The 22,557-nt window shown below is 34.9% G+C and overlaps 1 protein-coding gene across 1 annotated transcript in view; it reads right to left on the reverse strand.

Moving 5' to 3' along the window:
• Positions 1–4,556: 4,556 nt before the first annotated feature.
• The window catches only part of TMEM26 (transmembrane protein 26), a 47,388-nt gene continuing 29,387 nt past the window's right edge, over positions 4,557–22,557 (reverse strand). Inside the window, exons 5-6 of the mRNA XM_003258147.3 lie at positions 11,387–11,463; positions 4,557–8,654 (exon numbers count right to left, since the gene is read on the reverse strand). Of these exons, the coding sequence (XP_003258195.2) occupies positions 8,230–8,654; positions 11,387–11,463 (502 nt within the window). The 3' untranslated portion in view covers positions 4,557–8,229. The remainder of the gene's footprint in view (positions 8,655–11,386; positions 11,464–22,557) is intronic.

Consider the following 22,557-nt stretch of genomic DNA (forward strand, 5'->3'; position numbering starts at 1 on the left):
GAAGGGATAAGACAATATATTTATAATATACTTACAAGCTGTTGGATTAGTAAACACAGATTAAATTGCATAGTTCAGCCAGATTCAATAATCGGATAAAACTTTTGGAGACAGTTGGCCAGTTGCTTCTCTTGCTGACTCTAGTCAAGGTTCGTGGTAAGTGATGAATCCCGTAGCTCTATATCCACATTGCCTTACCTGGCATTCTTAGGATTGCTGCTGCAAAGGAAGCCTACAAATTAGAGACCCAGGACTGAAGGATGTCTCTGCTCTCAGGACAAGGGATGTCTACACTCACTCACCTGGAGTTCCCAGAGGATGCAGAACAATTTTTCTTTCTGGGATTGTTCTTTCTTCCCTAGCTAACAACTCTGGATGGAGAAATTAGGCCATCAGTAATGGAGAGGTGGCATCACTGAAAAAAGAATTATGCTTGTAAACACAGCAATGTAAAGGATAATGGCATGTTTAGGGGAACACAAGTAGTTTACTATGGTCTTATGGTGGCAGTTTTGTGTGTTGGGGGGCAGACTGCAGTCATGGGAAACAAAGTTGAAGAATTAGGTTAGGGGCAAATTGTGAAAGTTCTTGAATGATTTTTGAGGGACTTTAGGTTTAATCTTGTGGGCAGTGAGGCATCATGAAAGTGTTTTGAATAGAAGAGATGTGATCAAATGTGCATTTTAGAACAGCCAGCACTGAATGCAGTTTGGAATGCACTATGGAGGATTAAACCAGGAGGTTGGAAGACCAGTTGGGAAATAACTGCAATCACTGAGGGAAGAAATGACGTGACACCAAATTAAGATAGTAGCACTTGGAATAGAGAATGTAGGATAAAGATTGAGAGGAAGTATAAGCAGCATAAGTGACAGAATTTAGGGATTACTTAGGAAGAAGGTATAAGAAAAAAGAAACAAGGACCTAGGAAACATCTGGTTTTGACATGGGTGCCTAAATGGCTGGAGATGCTACTAGTTATTGTTTGGAACACAGGAAAGGAGTAGATTGGGGGTTGAGTGTGTTAAGACATATATAATTATATATACACACACACATATAATTATATATAATTATACATTATATATGTATATAATATATATAAAAATATATAATTATATGTAAATATAATTATATATGTCTTACCACACTCAACCCCCAATCTACTGCAATCTAATTATACATATAATTACATATATGTGTGTGTGTGTGTGTGTGTGTATATATATATATATATAATTGAATCTGTAATACTTGCAGAATATCCAGAGGAGATTCAAATCCAGGCATACAGTCCAGGAAGTAAAAGAGTTTGGGGTTAGAGATACCAATAAAAATCACTAGTTATAGGAATTAGTTCAAACCAAAAGATCCAATGAAATAATTATAGCATTTGACCCAGCTGTTCACTGCCACGTAGGTCATATGGGGACTCTTGCATAATAGAGAGAAATATTCTTTGCCAGAAGGTAGAAGCAACCCCCAAGATCCCAGAGCCACAACCATCTGAATTCTTCAGCTATGCATTTGGCAGAAGCTGAACACCAGCATCCATAGAGAAAACATATTTTGTCTTGTAGATCCAATTTTCCTTGCCCAAAATTCTTAGTTTGGATACAAAGACTACATGATATTTGACATATGGCTGGTTTAGAAATGTTTGTTTTCCTCGATAAGTCGATCAGATTTGCATATGATCCATTTGATCACTTACCACAATCAGTTATAAATTTAGTAAATACTTGGCAAAATCATAAAAGCTTACATACACAAATTAGATGGGCTGTGAATACAGACATGGAAACAGATGCATAGATTCTTTCTGAAGTTTTCTCTGTCAGGGTTCCTTCAGTTCTCAATCTCTTCTGGGGAAATAAGCATGACTGTGTCATTCAAAGTGAAATTTCTTGATGGTTTGTTTTGGTGACTCCATAAATGTCAGGATTGTGGAAGTGTTAGACTGGCAGCTTCAAAGTAGTCTCCATGGTACTCATCAAGAAAGACCCAGTGAATCTTTTTGGTCAGTTTGATTTTTCTGTGCTCTTCTGTATCTGTTCATTATTTCATTTCCCTAGTATTAGACACTTCATAAGGCAAGCAGAATTTGACATTGTTTAAGGCCTTGATTTATCTAAAGCTTCTCAAGATCATCCTTAGTTACAATGAGGTCTTTATTTTCTTGGGTGGAAATAAATGATGTGCTTTTATTTTATTTGCAAAGTGATATCAAAGCATCTGTACATGGCAGTAGGCTGAAGTAAAGCTCACAAAATGGTGAGGTTTCCTTTTTATAATTACTTTTAACATTACAAAAATGATGCATAATTTTTAAAATTCAAGCTATCAAATAGATAAAAGTAGTTTTACAAAGGAGGGAATATCCGTGATCATTAGAAACTTGAGCACCATTTCATGTTTATTAGCCACTTGTGAAGGTATGGATAACATTTACAAAAAGAGTAACATACTAACTTGTTTTGTATCCTTATTTTTACTTAACAGAATATTTAAGCTATTGTTTCCTATCAACAGTATGGCTCTACTGCATTCTTTTAAAAAATGACATGGTATTATGTAGTATAAAGGTTACATTATTTAACCATGACTCTATTGATGGACATTATGCTGCAACTATGGAAAATACTGAACAGTCTTATATGCACATTTTTGCATGCACATATCTGCAGGATACATTCTTAGAAGTGGAGCTGCTAGGTCAGATGATAAATGTGTTTTGTTCTAACTGATGTTGCCATATTGTCTTACAAAGGAGTAGTGCCGATTTACACCCTCACTAACTATGAATAAGAATGCCTACTTCCCTTGTTCCCCTCTAATACAGCATTCTAAAGAACTTCTGGGTCTTTGCCAACCAAGTAAGTGAAAAATGGTTACCCTGTAGTTGAGTCTGCATTTGAAAAATGGTATTTCATTGTGGTTTGATTTGCATTTCTTCAACTATTCCTTTTGCAGTGAATCATATACTTAGGTCTTTTGCTCATTTTTTGTGATTTTTTTTCTTATTTGTAAGAACGGTTTGTTCATTAAGAAAACTAATGTTTTATTATATTTGTTGCAAACAAATTAGCTCAGTTCATTGTTCAACTTTTGAATTTGCTTATGGTATTTTTACAATCCTAAAATTTTTAATTTTATGAACTGAAATGTATGAATCTTCTATGGTGTCTCATATCTTGCTCAAAAAGCATTCTCACCATCACAATTATAAAAACAAAGTTTTCTGCGTTTATTTTATTTTAAATGTTTAATTATTTGCTCTACTGGAAATGTTTTGGACATCAGGATTTAGGTAAGGATCCAATTTAATATTTTCCAAAACCTAAACCATTTATAATATTTTACCCCACCCCATGATTTATCACATATCAGAATCCCTTGTGTAACTCGGTCTATTTATTAAATTTATTCTGTTCAGCTTTTTGGCCTGCTTATTCGTATTTCAGAACCAAATTCTCTTGGTTATTATAGTTGTATAATATATTTAAATATATTGAAATATCTCTTTCATTTTTCAACTTTCTTTTGGTATTTTCTAACTATTCTTTCATGCTTATTTTATCATAAAATCTTTAGAATCAACTTGTACAGTCACAAAAAAATTAGTATCTTGTTGATAGCATGATGAAGATTGTGCTACTTAATCTATTTATAGATCAGTTTAGGGAAAATTGAAACTTTTAAAAAAAGTCAAAGCTTCTTGCCAATCCCCATAAAGTAATGTCTTTCTTTTCGTTAAATTATTCATGTATGGCCCTCACAATCATTTTTAAGTTCTCTTCATATGGATCTTATACATTTCCCAACTTTATTCCTATGTGTTTTATAGATTTAGTTTATATTGTAAAGGAAATCTCTTCTTCAAGTATATATTCTATGTGATTTTTGTATGTAGAAAACTATTGATTTTTGTGTGTGATTTCAGATTATTTTTAAAAGTTTCTTAGGTTTAGTATGTTTTCCTTGGAGGTTCAAAACTCAGTCTTCTATGAATAAATGATAAATTTGGCTCCTTCTTTCCAATTTCTATACCTCTCATTTCTCTTGTCTGATTTCTCTGACTCCTTTCTCCAGAAAAGAAAATAAAAGTTATGTATTTATGATAGCTTTTGCCATTGAGAAACTTTAAGCTTTCACGTAGGAAAAATCTGTCAATTCTTCTGTAGCTTCTGGGTTTTATGTCTTGTTTCAGAAGATCTTTCCCATCCCCCACAGGCTAAAGACAGACTGCATATTTTCTTCTAATATTTATAGTTTTCATTTTACATTTACATCTTTAATCCATCTGGAATTTATTTCTATATATTGCAGGAGATAAAAATCTAACTTTATTTTTTCCAGATGGATTGCAAAATTTCCCAACATCATTTGTAAAATTGGTCAGCCTTTCCTCACTGGTTTGAAATGCCACTTTAATCATATTCTAAATAGATCGGTTTTATTTTTTAAACCAGAGCTTAAGAACCATAAAGGAAATGAATTGCAGTAGAGAACAAAGACATGAAAAGCCAGAAAAAATCCACATTAAGATAAAGTTGTGCACACACTATTTAATGCATATAAAAAAATACAAAGGCCACTCATAGCAAAATAGTATAAATATAAATACTGTGGAGAAAATATTCTTAGATGGTATTCTAGTAAGAAAGAGTCAAAGGATGAAATAGATACACATAAAATATAAGACTGTAGCAGTTAATTATTCAAACATTGTTTAAAGTTACTCCCTGCATATGGAAACTTATTTGAAGCCTCAAAGCTGTAAACATCCTCCAGCTGCCTAGTTTAACCCCAAATCAGATGTTTCTGAGAAAAAATCAGAATGTCCACTAAGTAAAAAGCCAAGTCTGAAATTAGAAAAAAAAAAATCCCTTTTTTTCTTGTAATTCAAGACTGTTTGGTTTTTCATTTGCGTCTCTGTAGTATACATCACCATCCCTTTCTTAGCATTGGAGGAGGGCTAAAGTGGACAGACGCCTGGCATTTGCAATTCTTTCTCTCTTTTAACAGGAAAAGTTGGTTAAGAATTATCAAGAATTAAATGTCAAACATTCTCACATTCAACTCTGAAAGATGGATAGAAATCTTAAAGCATGTGCACCTACAAAGCCTTTCCAGAGCTTTGAAAATGTTCAATTAAATAATGAGTTAACAATTAGCATTATAATAGTGAATCCTGATATTCCTTGGCCATATCTATATGGTTCTATAAGATCTGAAGTGCTATTTGTTAGTGGAACTACAACAGAGCCAAGAGTAAATTTGTATCCGACTCTTCACTGGAAGATTACAAAACATGTTATTGGCCAATTCAAAATTTTATTTCATTATGCTATTGAAACAGCTCAAATAAAAATTAAAAGAATAATCAAAGATAAAGACAGTTTACTAATGTTACTGTGTCAAGTCATGTCCTCTGAGAGTCATCCAGTAAGGGCAAAGGAAACCCACAAGATGATCATGAGGTGTGTTTCCGCACAGTATCATTGAAACATGCACATTGTGTTTTCTTTCACAAGTGGAATGACATGTTTTTAGGAAGGACATTGATTGAGCTTTAATCAAGCAATTAAATAACAACTATGGCAATAATACCAACAGCACCAACAACCTCAAATAAGCCATTTTCTTCAGGGGTTGGCGATTGACCTGCTGTGTGTTGCAGGGAGGGGTTATGATAGAGAGGATGGCTTGCATCACATTATACAGGTGTTGTGAGTCAGTTATCTTATTACAAATAAAATGTAAACAAGTCCCAGGATGTCCACACATGGGAGGTAATTGATGTTCTAGCCACTTTATAACAAACACTTGGATGTTTTGAAACATTACAGTATTTAGCAGTCTACACTAAAAACAACAATGAATTGAACAAATTTGTAATATTTAATCAGGAGTCTTAGGAATGGCTAATATATAACCTAGGTTTAGAGCTTTTTTTCAAATAAACTAAGCAAATGCAGATTTTTTTTTTATTATAAAAACAGCCAGTCTAAGAGAGTGGGAGTACTGGCAGCTAGGTTAACAAATGCTGCCCCAAGCAGATTTTCCTGGAAAACCTTGCAGAAGCTGGGTCTATTTTTGCCACTATTAATTGCCAAGATGGTCCTGGGTGCTCTTTGACTTCCTGACCCTCTAAATAAAGCTAGACTTTGGACAGGCTTTTTATTTCTCAAGCCCACGAGGAGTGCTAATTACAAAATACTTTAATTTAAACACTAGAAACTCATTCACGAAGCCAAGCCAAGTCTCAGATTTGAAAGCATTTAAAAATATCCTTGCAACAGCCGTACTACTTTATACTTTATCTATTTTTAGGGCCTCAGTGTTTGTTTTGCTGGAAGAAAAAAATTAAAACATGAAAAGTATGCCATGAACAAATCTGCAATAATAAGCAGCACATACATGTTGTGGAAGAAAATATTCAACATAAAGCAGTCAACATAAAAACAGATTCTGCTGAGGCATTTTTATAAATAGCAGTTATTATTTTGCTTTCAACTGCTGAGCACTTTAAATAACATGCCCTTAAAAGTTGTCAAGTGATTTACTTCATATAAATATAATTTCTTGATCTTAACTTTCATAAAATTATTATGGAAAATCATAAATGTATTCCATTAGTTCCATGTGTCATTTTATCGTCATTATATTGTTAAAATTAGAAGCGCAAGGAAGAAAGAAATACAAACATATAACAATGGAGCTGAAGAAGCCATTTATGAGAAAATATGCATGACTCTGTATAAAAACAGAATTTGTCTATAAAAGTTTGTATAAAATGTTTCGAATAGGTATCATGTCACCCAGAGAGTTACAGATAAAATTGTCCCAATTGGTTGTCAATAAGTCGTACCAAATTAAGGGCATACCCCACCTTAAATGTCCCTTTGAATTCTCGAGTATACTAATCCAGGGGAATTAGGTTTTGAACCTAAAAGAACAGTTTTGGAACTGCTTGCTTCATATAATTACTGCTATACACCCCAGCAAATTTTCACACTGTATCTTTAAAGGCAAAAATCACTTTAAAAGGTTCTGAATCACCTCCATCTGGAAAGTATAGAGGTATGTAAAGGAAAAGTATGGCTATTTCAATACTGGGAAAATGAAGTCTTAATGCAAGAAAATAAAGCGAATTGCCTGATTCCCACAACGGGGTAGCACATTCCGACTCCCATCACTCAACAAGGGCTGTTGGCTGTGGGTGGAGCTGATGCAACCCTCCATCACCATGTTGCCTGAGACCAAAGGCCGCCTCCAGTAGTGGCGGTTCAGAGAAGCTGCAGCTTTGTTCGCTACTGCTGGCAGACACCAGAAACCATGGAAACACTTACAGGGCCCGAAACACCTTTATTCACTGCTTCAGAGCTTCCCTGCATCAGCCCACATGATTCAACTTGGCAATATAGAAAATGGTAAAGTAGGGTTCAGAAAAATACTGACGAACACTGCAAATCATGTTAAGAGTAGAAATTGTGACTTTGCTAGCATTTCACCAATATTTCCTGCCTTGCAACCAGTAGATATGTAACCAAAATGGCTTGCTGTGAATTTTGTAGCACCCAAGCCAAAAGCAATAAAATTTCTGTAAGAGCATATGCGCCATGGCAGAATACAACCTCAACCCAGAAAAATGATTTTCCTGGGAAGGCCTGTGCAGCGATGAATAGGGCTTTCTATGATACGGAAACTGGGCAGAGATTTTCGCTGCTTCCAGCCCACAGTGAGGTAATTTTAAAGGCACTTTTCCCTTCATTTGTTCTGCATTCACTGAATGTACATTTTTTGATGTCAGAGGGACATTGCAGAAAAGATCAGACGAAATAGTCTGACAATGGAGCCAAAGTTCAAAGCTTCTCTATTTTCAGGTAACAGCCGCGACAGTTGGTCTGCACCAAATCTTTCGAGGGCATGTCACTGTAACCCCTTCCATAGCTTTTCAAACAGTTCAAGACAAACAAATCACTTAGTCGTTGAACAACTGTAACATCTGACACCATCACACAGAAGTTGTAGCAATAGTCACTAATCAAAGTTCCTTCTATTCAGTTGAAAAAAAGAAAACTCCTCAGCTTTGGTTTAAGATCACCTTTTTATGTTGTTCTTTTGAAAATTATTATATGCCAAGGTTGGGGGAGAAAAAGGATCCTCCCTATAAGAAGAACCAGGGATGTCAGGTTCTAGCCGCAGCCCACTGTCAATCAATAACTAAGGGGTGTGGTGGGAGTCGTCGGAGGTGACTGGGGAGTCTCGCAAAGGGATAGCCAGGCCCTCCTTAGACTCGTTCTGCCAGTCCCGCCGAGAGGGCCCACTCTCAGACGTCTGACCCCGGCAACCATGTTCTCCTTTAGGGCCTTCTGACTGACTTCTCAACGAAGCACGGACTGCCAATGCCAGCACCACCAAGCGGTAGAGTTGCAACACCACCACGAGGAAGTTCTTCGCGGCAAAGAACACCAGCATCTGATTGATCACTTTGAAATAGGTCATCAGCATGAGACGCACGACAAGGAAGGGGCCATCTTGTATGAAGACGCTGATTCCGATGTTCCACAGATCGGCACTGTACTGGCAAAAGAACAGGCCGGGGAATCCCCTCTCTGTCACAGACACAGGGCACACAACGTTCTGTACTGAAAACACAAGACAGACTAGTTACTATCTCTCTTGGAAGTGTAGACATAAAAGACAATGACATCGAGACAAGTCATTAACAATGGGGATTGTGCTAGTAATAATTCTGTGATTTAATTACAAAATGGAAATCAAATGGAATGATCCAGTAATTTAATTCTGGGTGGAACAAGTGAAAGCACCCTGCCCTGTGACTCGCATCCACATAGAAAATGTAAGATCATCTAGTTCTCACCCTGGGCAAAGCACAATTAAATAGATTCTAGGAGCCAGTCATGGTCACGAGTGCTTATAGCCCAAGCTCCTTGTGAGGCTGAGGCTGCACCATGGGGGGAATAAAAAATGAAGGAAGCCACCATTGTGATCCTAGGGTCCACAGTGTAAGAAGCCTCACAGTTGCACGCTCAAGGCCTCAAGTCAGGAAGCACGACTGCCGCATTTTCTAGCAGTGAGTTGCTGGTGGGATCACTAAGCCTTCCTGGGCCACAGTTTCTTCCTTTGAAAACTGGGATAACAATCATATCAGTGAGGAGAGGGGTCCCTATTCGTTGGCTCATTTTGTTTCCATTAGAATAACAGCCCTGCCTTCTGTCCACTTTTTCCCTCAATCTTCCCCTTAGGATCACTAATGATTTGCTTGATTGATAAGCTTGAGAAACGGAGCAAAGTGTACGTGGCTCTGATCGTTCCATATATACTCTTTTTAGGATCTGCCTGTTTGTTCGTTTACATACTCAAGCACGTGTGCAAATTGTGCTGTGAAAATTCAAGTGTTATATTCAAATTCAAACTTAATTCATATTAAACACATTTTTCAAATGATGGAGGGAAAAAGCCTGAATAAATGCCATTGTTATTTTATTTTGTCCTAATTCCTTGTGCTTTGTTTCACAGTTTACAATAATGACTGGATATAATTACTGATTTTCCAGTTAAACAAAAGGAGGTCCAATCAACAGAAGAACCTTTTGTCTTAATTTCTCAAATGTAAATTTAATTCAGGGTCAAGGGCAGAAAATAATCCTTTTATAATAATGAAGCCTTCCATTTGGAGTTTTCAAACAAAGAATGCCTTCGTCTACTGGAGCCTGCAAATATTATGAAGCTGCTTTGATATGGATAAACATAATGTACTATTTGTTGGAAAATACAATGATGATTTAGTCAGAAGTAACATTTGGTCTTTGTTTTTCAAACAGCTGCATAACATTATCACCCCTGAAAGTTTACAAAATGTCTTTCTTAAATACAAATTTGCTTAGCAAGGCAATAAACCACAAGATATGGGAGAGTGAGGATTGGCAGAGTGAAAGACAAAAGAGAAACCAAGGTTATATCAATGGTAGCCTTTCCTAAGAAATGAGGGCCAGGAAACGGCTCCCAAAGGACCTTCTAAAGGTGTTAATTCAATATCTAATGTGATGGCACCTAATATTCTGTAAGTGGACACCAGCTTGACCAATGAGTATAGCATATCTTCCAGAGCACATTATGACAAAATCTGTGTGTGTGTGTGTGTGTGTGTGTGTGTGTGTGTGTTAGCATATATTTGTTTGTAATTATTAATCAGTGATTCCATTTTTGGTATTTCTTAAAAACCACAGCAAGTTTTTCCATCTATTCCAAATCATTAATAATTCCAAAAAGTGGATGCTATGTTTAAAATGGCCTCAGACCTCTGAGCCTACAAAAGTGAACCAAAAAAGACAGAGAAAAAGTTAAATATCTCTGTCCTAAGGATTAATTCTAATCCTGAGGCCAGCAATTAAGGCATAATAAATAAACAAGTCAGGCTAAGGAAAACATAATTATTAATTTCTAGAATTTCTTTGGAGTAAAGTGACATCCAGGAGAATTCTCAAATCAAAATTCTAGGGTTCCAAGAAGTTTTCAGATGACTCCAGATGAACACTGCTCAATTGAACTTTCTGTGATTGTAAAAGTGTTCCACATTACTGCTGTCCAATATGGTAGCCATTTGTGGCAACTGAGCACTTGAAAGGTGGCTAGTATGACTGAGGAATTGGACTTTTAATGTTTTAAATTTTTAATTAATTTCAATTTAAAGAGCCATGTGTGGTTGGTGGGTCCCCTGTTGGACAATGCAGCCTTAGATTATTGCTAGTATAAAATGACTGGGAAACAGATTACTTCTTCCAAAATCTTAGGGGTTTATGTTTTTTATTAAAGTAAGACCAATAGGATTCCAAGGACTTCCAATGAGGACAATTTTAACTGCTCCTATGCCTTCTGAAGTTCTAATACATGGGTCTGAACAACGAATGAAAATTACTTCTTACAAATAATAAGCGATAAAACTTCTATGGCAGCAACTTTCTAAGCAAACTGTATATTACTGAGTCATGACAAGAATCTTCAACCCTAGTGACTATGATTATCATCCCTATTTCATGTATGAAAGAAAGCTGAGACACAGATGTACTACCTGGTTTACAGGAGGTCTTATAAATCATAACTGATGGAACTGCTGTTTGAAGTAAATATAACACTGTGCAATTATCTGCTCTACTATCTTAAGCTCACCATGTACCACAGTGGATCCACTCTTCTTGGCTTACTAAGTTTCAATCTACTTTCCTTCTAAGCTGAACTAGAACTAACATTGGGATACAGACATGATAATCCTTTCACTTGCCTTCTTAGTTTTAGCACAGTTTATAATCAAGAGGTGTAATTTTCTGTTTCTTTGCACAAACATCAGGATACTTACCTGCCAGGTCAAGTGGAAACTGCAGCATGCTCCAAGTCCATATAACAAGGATGGCATAGACTAGTGCAGGGCTATTCCTAGAATACAGACAAAATGTTAGATTTGTAATAAAAAGTATGATCACATGCAAAAGAGAAAAGTCTTCTCAGCCCATTTTTTTAGTATATTCCTAATAAACCTCTTGTGGCCAAAATGTCTTGGTGATTTAATAAATCAATGAAAAAAATCCTTACATGATAATAGTGGAATAATGAAGAAGTGAAAAATAAATAATCTGAGACTTAAAGCCCAACATATGCATGAATTATGACAAAGCCTCTTGGTCCCATATTGCTGTCTTTAGTTTTACAAAATTATGGAAACATTATGGGAGAAAAATGATAGGGGAGAAAATATAGATATTGACATGGATATCCAAATGGCTGATTTCAAGGAATGTCAGTGGGGGGATTAATAATTGAAAAGACATTTCAAAAGAGCTAAATGATGCTCAAAGATTAAAAACTCAACATTGAAAGAAAATTGTCATTAGATAGGAAAAAGGTAAGGAGATCAACATATATTTGTGGAAGGAATGGTTAAATGCACAAAAGAAGGGTCCATACTCAGACAAATATACAAATGTCCTAGACCTAGGAAAATGGTCATGAAGGCTAAAATCAGAAAGAACAGAGGTTACAGAAATGCAAAGGATATTAAACAGGGTCACATTTATTTTTAGCAAAGATAGAAAGGAAGTCATCCATTTGAGCTTGGTGGCATAATAATAGATTTTGTTTCCATCTTCCATCAAGAGATTTTCAGATTGAAGAGGTCTGAAAAGCATCAAGGAGGAGTAATTGAAACCAAAAGAAATGAGGTGATTGTAAGGGATATCTTTAAATGCTTCAAGTGTAGAGGCATTAAATACAAAAATTAAATCTCGAAACTCTGAGAGAATCTGTAAATGATATTTCTAAACCATCATTATCTGTCTTGGCAGTTAATGGTGGAGACAAGGTTGGTGATAAAAAAATAAAGTCTCAACTTTCAAAATGAAGCAGAAATATGTCTTAAGGTACAAAAGGCACATTTACTATTAATCACTAGTTAGATTATATAAATGACCCTTTAAAAGATTTCTGAGAGCCCTTTTAGAAGAACACAGTTGTTACGAAGCATCAGCACGGGTCCTCTGAGAAAAATTGCACTCAACTAAATTTAGTTCCTCCTCTTAAAAAATATAGTTCGGATTACCAAGCAGGTAATGTTATGTAAATTGATGACAGACATTCAGATTCAAACAAGGTTTCTGAAAAAGTCTCCCATAGTGTCCTCATTAACAAAATTAAGAAATATTCCAGGTGTGAATATTGTTAGGTGGATTCCTGTGTAAATGGCTCCCCACAGGGGGACTCTCCAAGGGGTTGTTGAAGGCTGTGCTTTTGATTCTTTTCTACTTCACATTTTATCATGACTTGGTTGACATTGATGGAAGGCTTCTCATATGCACATATGGCATGGAGCATGGATAGAAAACCAGTACCCTGGAAGACACAATCAGGATTCCAAAAGAAGTAACTGGATGACCTAGATTAGAACAGAATTGGATAGAAGAGATAGCATTTCACAGCAGCAGCTGTAAAAAAGGGCTCAAAGATTTTCCCTTATTATTATCTAATTTTGAGTTCACAGTATGACATGATTTTTGATTTACCAAAATCAAATAAAATCATAGGTTGCTTCACAAGAAATATAAAGTCTAAAATTTTAAGTGGAAAGGCCTTGGGAATGCAGACTGTAACTTTTCCCTCTTTACACAGTCAATGTCTATACACAACAGATCTTCAATAAGTGCCTGAATTTTTAGATAATGTTATGGACAGTTTCTGATTTCAGACATCCATGCCAGGCAGTTTTCTAAATGCTTAACTCTATGATCACACTTAATCCTCATACCATCTCAACAAAGTAGACACAATTGTTATCTCTATTTTATCAAGGAGGTAAAAGAGAGTTGAGGAAATTTGTCCAAAATAATGTAGTTATGAGTGTTGAGAGCAAAAATCAAAACTAGACAGCTGATTGCAGCATTTACTCCTTTGGCCATTACATTATATTATTTCCATGAATGAAACGGAAACTTTTAGGTCTGCTCTATTCTACAATGTTCAGAACATACCTGAAATATTATGTGTGGTGCTTCATATATTAGGAGAAACATTTATAAAGTTTCTTGTACCAAAGCAGAAGAACCAGAATGATAAAGCATTCAGAGTCATGATCTATGTGAGATAGTTCAAGAAACTGAAAACTAGAGATAATTCCTTAGAAGTTTTATTTCATATGTTTAAGGATTATAATGTGGAAAAGGAATGAAACATTTCTTTTGACTTGAGATGGCCAATTCAGGCTCAAAGGATTTCAGTTGCACCTGTGAGAATTCAAATTTCATCACAATAGAGGAAAGTAGTTTCTAATAATATTACCTCAAAATAGAACAAGCTGCCACTTGGGGTTAGTATGTCTTCTATTAGCGCAATTTTTCCAACAGAGCCTGCAGAAAAAGTTGTTGAGGATATTTTCGCACGGTTTTTTTCAATAGATGCAAAATAAATTTTTCACAAGATCTTTTGAAGTTTCATCTAATCCCAAACTTCAATAATTCTACCAAAAACTGTGTGTGATTTGCCTGCAAGGCAGTAGAAAGCAGTGGCAAAGCAGGGGGCTTTGGTGCCAAGTGACCAGAATTCTAACACCAGCTCCAACTCTCACTAAATAAATAGGATGTGAGACTCTAATTCCAGATTGATCAGTTATTAGTTATTGAATATGCATAAGTAGTTTAACATCTGTATGCTTTAGTTTACCCATTTACATTATGAGGAAGACAATAATAATAATTATCGGATTATATAATAATTTTATTAAGTATATTATTTAAACATGTTAAACATATAAAGCTTTTAGAACAGCATGTGACACAAGCTATTATGATAGATCGCTACAAATTAGTTATTTTTGGTTTCATGTCATCTTGAGACTTTCTTTATTTTCCTTGCCTGACATGTCTTTGCTCATAAAATTGGGATAATAAAAAAATTCACCTCATAGTGTGAATATAAATGCAAAATAACTTACTAAATTAAAGCATTTAAGACTTCTTAGCACACAAGTCATAAATAAACATTACATAATTGTAGCAGTAGTAATTTTACTAGTATGTCAACATGCTTTTTAAAATCTTTGTATATCATTCTTCATCCTACAGAATAGGGATAAATGATATAAATGATATACTAACCCTAGCCCTACATAAATCCAACTTTAACCATACAATAATAAATGCATATTTTTTGCATATGCATATATTATCTATGCACACACGAAATACGGAAGAATGTGGGTGTTGAAAAATATACTAGTGAAATTATCAAACACAATTTTGGAAAAGTAGGTCAGAAAATTTTTAAAGCAGGCAAATATGAATTATTAGATCAGACAGTAAAAATTCTCAGGAAGGTTAAATGTTAGAATGTAAATAAATCATGGAGATTAATGGCAAACACTCAAGATCTGCAAAGGAATTTTGGGTGGATTTATTCACCACTGTCCCATGTGTATAATCTGCCTTCACAAATATCAACTGAGAAGCATGTAAGTAGACAATGAACTTGATTCAGAGAGAGACAAAAAAATCTTGGGAAGTTTAATTATTGATATTAGTATCACTTTTCCATTTGAAAAACTGGTAAGATAAAAGACTGGCATTTGGTATATCAGCACACTCAATCTGGTGGTTAAAAATAAAAATAAAAAGTCATATTTTGCCAATTTGCTTAGCTATTTCTTTTTGGAAGTGTAAATATTCCTGTAGAAAAGACAGAATCAGTGAATCAGTGGATAGAATTCATCTAGTTTTTTTTTTTTAAATGACAAATACCATCAGAAAAGGAAAAAATAATAGAAAGGAACTAAAAAATGAAGTGTTAACCTATCCTGGAAGAAATATTTCACCATTTCTTCCAGGTGAAAGAGAGATTAGCCTCAACTCTGCAAAATAAAAATAAAACACAATGTAAACATAAGAAGAGTCTCCTTTGTATGGTCAAGTATTCACAGGGAAATGTTAGTAATGCTGTGAGAATAGAACTCTTTTTAAAACATGATCTATTAATATGTTGGGGGGAAAAAAGACTGCACAAAGTGATCTCCAAAGGTGTAAATGGCCAGGGAACTCTCCGTGGCAATGATGTTGAAATCCTGAATTGTGAAAATGTTGGAAGGTGGCTGTAGTGAAATGAAAAGGTCAGCAAATCCTTTCTCCAACAAACATGTATAATACTAAAAAAATTGTCAAAAATTGTCGAAAACAATGATCAGGGCTCTGAAAATCAACCAAAGTTAAACAACAAATTGAGTAACATTTAGTCATGAAAAGCTGGCCAAGCTTCAGGTAAGAACAGTGGGAATCTGAAGCATTCTTACCCACAGATATTCATTCCCCTATCCCCAGCTTGGCTATTTTTTTTTAATTGTACTGAATGGAGTTAAACAGATGAGGAAGAATTTATTCAAGACTATTGCAATACAGGAGAAAGATTAAACTCAACTCTGCTAAAACAAAAAGTAGCAGAGTTTTCAAGAACTAGGGTGACCTACTGGAAAAGTATTGGAGACTGTTAGGATGGAGGTTGGTCAATTTGATTAGGCCACTTGTGTTTGGTAATTGGCACTTTTCAAAGTTAGGATCCTACCCTCTCACAGGCTGGGAGATAGGGGCTCCATTTTTCTTTAAGACTGCATTTTAAATAGATGGCTCCCAGGTCCTTGAGAAAGATATTGTTGGTTTGCAAACTGGCAAGAGGCTGGGAAATTTACATTTCAAAGGGGCAGAAACAGAATTTATGATATCAAGTTTCTTAACGTAAATGCTGTACGGAAAGATAAATTAGGGACCTATAGTCAGCAAAAAAAAAAAAAAAAAAAAAAAAAAAAAAACCCTCTCTAAGTTGATTAAAGTTGTGGGAATGGTAAGACCATATTGATCAGTTAAAGTGGTAATTTTACCAGTGACAGCGTATGAAATCTCACTCAGCGGTGTGGTCAATAGAAGTAACAAACTTGATTAGAAATATTTTAAAAATCTGTAGCTTGCTACTTTGAGACTGCAATCCCAGTTGGAGTGAGTAATGAACTAACTTTAAATTTAATAGAGAGATTCTTAAAATGAGAGCTATAGAAGGGCTAGATGAGTACTCCTGTAGGCTTGGCTGACTGAGAAACTCCAGGCATGTTCAGGGAAGGCAAAAGAGGGCCCAGTGGGAATCAAAAGCTGAGGCAGACATGAAAACATCTTGAACTCTAAATGTGCTATCCGCTCCATGCACAGATCATGAAAGAGCAGAAGTCATAAGGGCGCACAGTATTTGATTCCAATCTGCCCAAGTTATTGACTGACCAAAAACTACATAGCTATAGGTGTGACCACTAAGACGTCGAACTAAAAATAAAACTAGGAATTTTTACAAAATCTGAGACATCAGTGACTACAACCCAAGGAGAGATACATTCCTCCAATTAAGAAAACAGATGCAACAAAAGGAGAAGCCTCAGGTGGTGGCAGTGGTAGGGGAGCCTGAAGATAACACATTGTTATAATACATTATCCAAAATGCCCAGTTCTCAACAAAGGAAGTATGTGATATATTAAAGAAAAAATCCAGAAATATCTAACTTACAATCAAGAAGGAAAACAGGTCAGTAGAAACTGTCTCTATCTACTGAGGTCCAGATATTGGATTTAGCAGAAAAATATTTCAAAGCAACTATTATAAATATGTTTAAAGAGTGAAAGAAAACTAAGTTTGATTGGTTAAAGAAAAGTCTCATGGCAATGACTCAACAAGTGAGTAAATAAAGGTACAGAAACTATGAAAATGATTAAATAGAAACTCTAGAATTGAAAATATGCAAACCAAAGTGAAAAATTGAATAGATGAACTCTACAATTGGACTCTACATCTGGATTTGAGATGGAGAAAAAATAATCAGTGATCTAGAAGATAGATCAATAGAAATCTAATCTGAAAGACACAGAGTAAAAAAAGATTAAAGAAAGAACAGCAGAGCTTCAGCGACCTCTGGAACACAGTCAGTCATATATATTTTTAACAGGAGACCCAGAAGAAGAAAGATAGAAAAGAGAGGAGAAAATATTTAGAGAAATAATGAATGAAAATTTTGAGGAAAAAACATAATTTACAGGTGTAAGAAGATCAACAAAGCCCTAGAATAAGTAAAAGCAAAGATCCACACTTAGACACATCTCAAACTACTAAAAGCCAAAGAGGAAAAGAAAATCTTTAAAACATCAAGAGAAAATCGAGTCATCATGTACAGAGTAACAACAAATAAGTACAGTTGATCTTCGAGCAAAGTGGGGGTTAGTTAGGGGAACTGACCTCCCCACACACAGTTGAAAAATCTGTGTATAATTTTGACTTTTCCGAAACTTAACTACTAATAGTGTACTGCTGACTGAAAGTTGTATCAATAACATAGTCAATTAACACATATTTTGTATATGTATTACACACTATATTTTTATAATAAAGTAAGCTACAGAAAAGAAAATGTTATTTAGAAAATCATAAGGAAGAAAAATGTATTTACTATTCATTAGTGGAAGTGAATCATCATAAAGGTCTGCATCCTCATTATCTTCACATTGAGTTGGTTGAGAAGGAGAAAGAAGAGGAGAGGCTTGTTGGTCTTGCTATCTCTGGAGTGGAAGAGGTGAAAGAGGTGGAGGAGGTGAAAGGAGAGGCCAGAGAGGCAGGCACACCCAATGTAAGTTTTGTTTTTTAAAAATCTGCATATAGATCAACCCACACAGTTCAAACTCCTGTTGTTCAAAGGTCAACTATAATGGCTAACTCTGGTCAGAAACAATGAAGGCCAGTAGACAGTGAAATTATATATATGTGTGTGTGTGTATATATATATATATATGTAAAATGGTGGATCTTTGTTTTTACTTATTATATGGCTTTGTTGATCTTCTTACACCTGTAAACTATGTTTTTCCTCAAATTATATATATATGAAAAAACCTGTCAACCAAGAATTCTTTATATAGCAAAACTATCCTTTAAACATGAAGGCAAAATAAGAACATTTCCAGATTAAAAAAAAAAAAAAAAACTTGGAGTATTTTTTACTACAGATTTGCCTTAGGAGAAACACTAAATAAAGTCTTTCAGGTTGAAAGGAAATTACACCACATAGTAACTGAAATCCACATGGAGAAATGAAGTGCATGAAAATGATAAATGTATGGGAAATTAAAAGAACATATAAATATACAGTCATACAGATATTTTCTAATAGCTTTTTAAAACCTTAAAAGATTATATAGAACAATAATTATAACACTGGATTATTTGATTTATAACATACAAAGATATAATATATATATAAAAATAATAGCAAAAAGGAAGAGGAGGAAACAGAGTTATCAGTAATGGAGCAAGTGGGGCAAGAGTGCTGTGACCAAATGGAGCCATACTGTTAGGCTTTATCAGAATTAAGTTAGTTTTACCCTATAATAGAGTGTGAAATTTTAAAATGTATATTGTAACCCCTAGAGCATCCACTAACAAAATAATTCAAAAATATATGGAGAAATTAACATCATTGACTTAAAAATGCTCGTATAACTACCGCCACCAAAAAAACCAAAACAGTAAAGGAGTAACACAAAAATAAAAAGGATGTGAGAAATAGAGAAAAACAAATAGCAAAATGACAGCTATAAATCTAACCATATCAATAATTACATTAAATATTAATGGTCTAAACACAGTGTACCAGCTTGAATAGTGTCCCTTAAAATTCCATGTCTACCCAAGTCTCAGATTGTGACCTTATTTAGAAATAGGGTCTTTGCAGATTAATCAAATTAAGATGAGGTCATACGGATTAGGGTGAGCCCTAATCCGATGACCAGTGTCCTTATAAGAAAAGGAAAATTTGGAGACATAGACAGACACACTGGGGTGAATGCCATGTGAAGAAAGAGGGAGAAATTGGAGTGATATATCAACAAACAAAGGGACACCAAGAGTTTCTAGCTGCCAAGAGAAACTAGGAGAGAAGCATGAAGCAGATTCTTCTTCAGAGCCTCCAATAGGAACCAGCATCTTGATTTTGGATTCCTAGCAACTGGAGCTGTGAGAGAAGAAATTTCTGTTGTTTTAAGCCACCATGTTTGTGGTATTTTGCTATAATAGCCCTAGTAAACTAATATACACTTAAATTAAAAGACAAAAACTGTACTTAACTGGGGAGGGAAATGCAAGATCCAACTATAAGCTGTTTATAAGGGACAGAATGTAGATACATATATACATATAATTTGAAAGTAAAAGAATAAAAACAGATATCTCTATGCCAACATAAGAAAGCTGAAGTGCCTATATTTGTAGGAGACAAAATTGACTTTCAGAAAAGAAATATTACGAAAGAAAAAGTGATCATTCATGATAAAATATTACTACATTGGAAAGATGTTAACAATTCAGTTTTGCACACCTACATACAGAGTCCCAAAATATATGAAGCAAAAACTGACAGTATTTAAAAGAGAAACAGACATTTCAACAATTAGAATGAAAGATTTCAGTGTTCTACTTTCAGGAATCAATAGAACAACTAGACACAAAATCAGTAAGGATACAGGAGACTTGAACAACACTGTCAACAAAGGTGATGTAACTAGCATTTTATAGAACACTCCACCCAACATCAAGTAAAGACACATTCTTCTCAAGTACACATGGATCTCCAGATAGGCCATATAATAGACCATAAAGTAAATCTCCATAAATTTAAAAAACTGAAACAATTTAAAGTAGATCCTCAGATGAAAATAGAATTAAAGCAGAAAACAACAGAAAAAAGTCTAAGGGGTCCCCATATATTTAGAAGTTAAACAGCCAATTTCTAAACAACCCATGTCAAAAAAAAATGACAGAAGAAATTGGAAAATATTTTGAACTGCATTAAGTAACAAAAAAAGACATATCAAATTTATGGGATGCAGGCAAAGCAGTGCTTACAGGAAAATTCATACTTCAGATGTCTATAATAGAGGAGATGAAAGGTCTCAAATATAATAGAAAATATGAAAGGTCAGTAATCAAAGTTTCCATCTGAAGAAATTAGAAAAAAAAAGAAGAGCAAATTAAATCCAAAGCAAGCATAAGGAAGGAAAAATTAAACATCAGAACAGAAACTAATGAGGTGGAAAAGAGAATAACAATAGAGAAAATCAATAAAACCAAAGATTGGTTATGTTTAAATATCAACAAAATCAATAAACCTGATCAAACCAAAAAAGTAAACATCAGCCTCTCCCCTCGCCCCCTACAAAAACAAGAGAGAAGGCAGAAATTGCTAAACTCAAGAATGAAAAAAGAGGGTACCACAACTCACTCCACAGAAATTAACACATGTATAGTGAATATTATGGACAACTTTATGACAAAAATCTACAACTTAGATAAAAGAGAAAAATTCCTAGAAAGGAAAATGTAACTAAAACTGATTTAAGAAGAAATAGAATATCTAAATAGACCTATAAAAAGTAATAAAATTAAATTGATAATTTAAAAAATCTTCCCACAAAATAACCTTGGTCCAGACGGCTCCCTAGGTGAATTCTATAAAATATTTAAAGAAGAAATAAGAGCAAACCTATGTAAAATCTTTCAGAAAATAGAGAAGGAATACTTCTTGAGGTATTTGATGAAGTCAGCATTACCAAAGACAGAAAAAGATATCATTAGAAAATAATACTACAGATCAATATGACTCATAAACAAATGTTAGCAAACTGAATCCAATAACATGTAAAAAATATTACAGACTGGGCACAGTGGCTCTTACCTATAATCCTAGCACTTTGAGAGGCTTAGGCAAGGGGACTGAGACCAGGAGTTCAAGAGCAGACTGGGAAACATAGGGAGATCCTATCTCTACAAAAAAATAAAATAAATTAGCTGGGGGTGGTAGGGGCATGTGCCTGTGGTCCCAGCTGCTTGGGAGGCTGAGGTAGGAGGAACACTTGCGCCCAGGAGGTCAATGCAGTGGTGATCACACTGGGTGGTGCCTAGACCTGGGCTAAAGGGCAAGACACTGTCTCAAAAGATAAAAAAAAAAAAAAAAAAGATTATATCTTATAATGAAGTAGAATTTATCTCAGGAAACCAAGGTTGGTTTAATATCGAAAATTAATTAGTGTAATATATTGTTCTAATAGAATAAAAGACAACCAACATATAATTATGTCAATAAAAGCAGGAAAAGGATTTAACAAAATTTAACACCCACCAAAAAATAATTCCCAATAATCTAGAAATAAAAGGGAATTTTTTCAAAGTGGTAAAGGGCATCTGTACAAAACCCACAACTAATATCATCTTTAATACAGCAAGACAGAATGCTTATATTTTGAGATTGAAATATCTACTCTTACTACTTCTATTTGACATTGAAAGAAGTTCTTGTCAGTGCAATAAGGCAAAAAAATAAATTAAAGGCATACAGATTAGAAATAATCAAAACAGTCTGTTCACAAGCAGCATGATACTGTAAGAAGAAAACTTAAGGGATCAAACTAATTAGCAAGTTAAGCATGGCTGTGGTAGTAGATCATACAGAAGTAAACTGTGTTTCTTTTTTTTTTTTTTTCCAAGACGGAGTCTCGCTCTGTCGCCCAGGCTGGAGTGCAGTGGCGCAATCTCGGCTCACTGCAAGCTCCGCCTCCTGGGTTCACGCCATTCTCCTGCCTCAGCCTCTCCGAGTAGCTGGGACTACAGGCGCCCGCCACCACGCCCAGCTAATTTTTTGTATTTTTTAGTAGAGACGGGGTTTCACCGTGGTCTCGATCTCCTGACCTCATGATCCGCCCGCCTCGGCCTCCCAAAGTGCTGGGATTACAAGCGTGAGCCACCACGCCCGGCCCTAGTAAACTGTGTTTCTATTATAGCAATGAAAAATGTGAAAATAAAATTAAAAAAATAATTCCACTAGTAAGAGCATCAAAAAGAATAAAATACTTAGGAAATAATTAAGAGAAGCAGTACGAGCCTTGCACACTGAAAATTACAAAACATTGCTGAGAGAAA

This window comes from Nomascus leucogenys, chromosome 18 (assembly GCF_006542625.1).
Source record: "Nomascus leucogenys isolate Asia chromosome 18, Asia_NLE_v1, whole genome shotgun sequence".
Lineage (NCBI taxonomy): Eukaryota > Metazoa > Chordata > Mammalia > Primates > Hylobatidae > Nomascus > Nomascus leucogenys.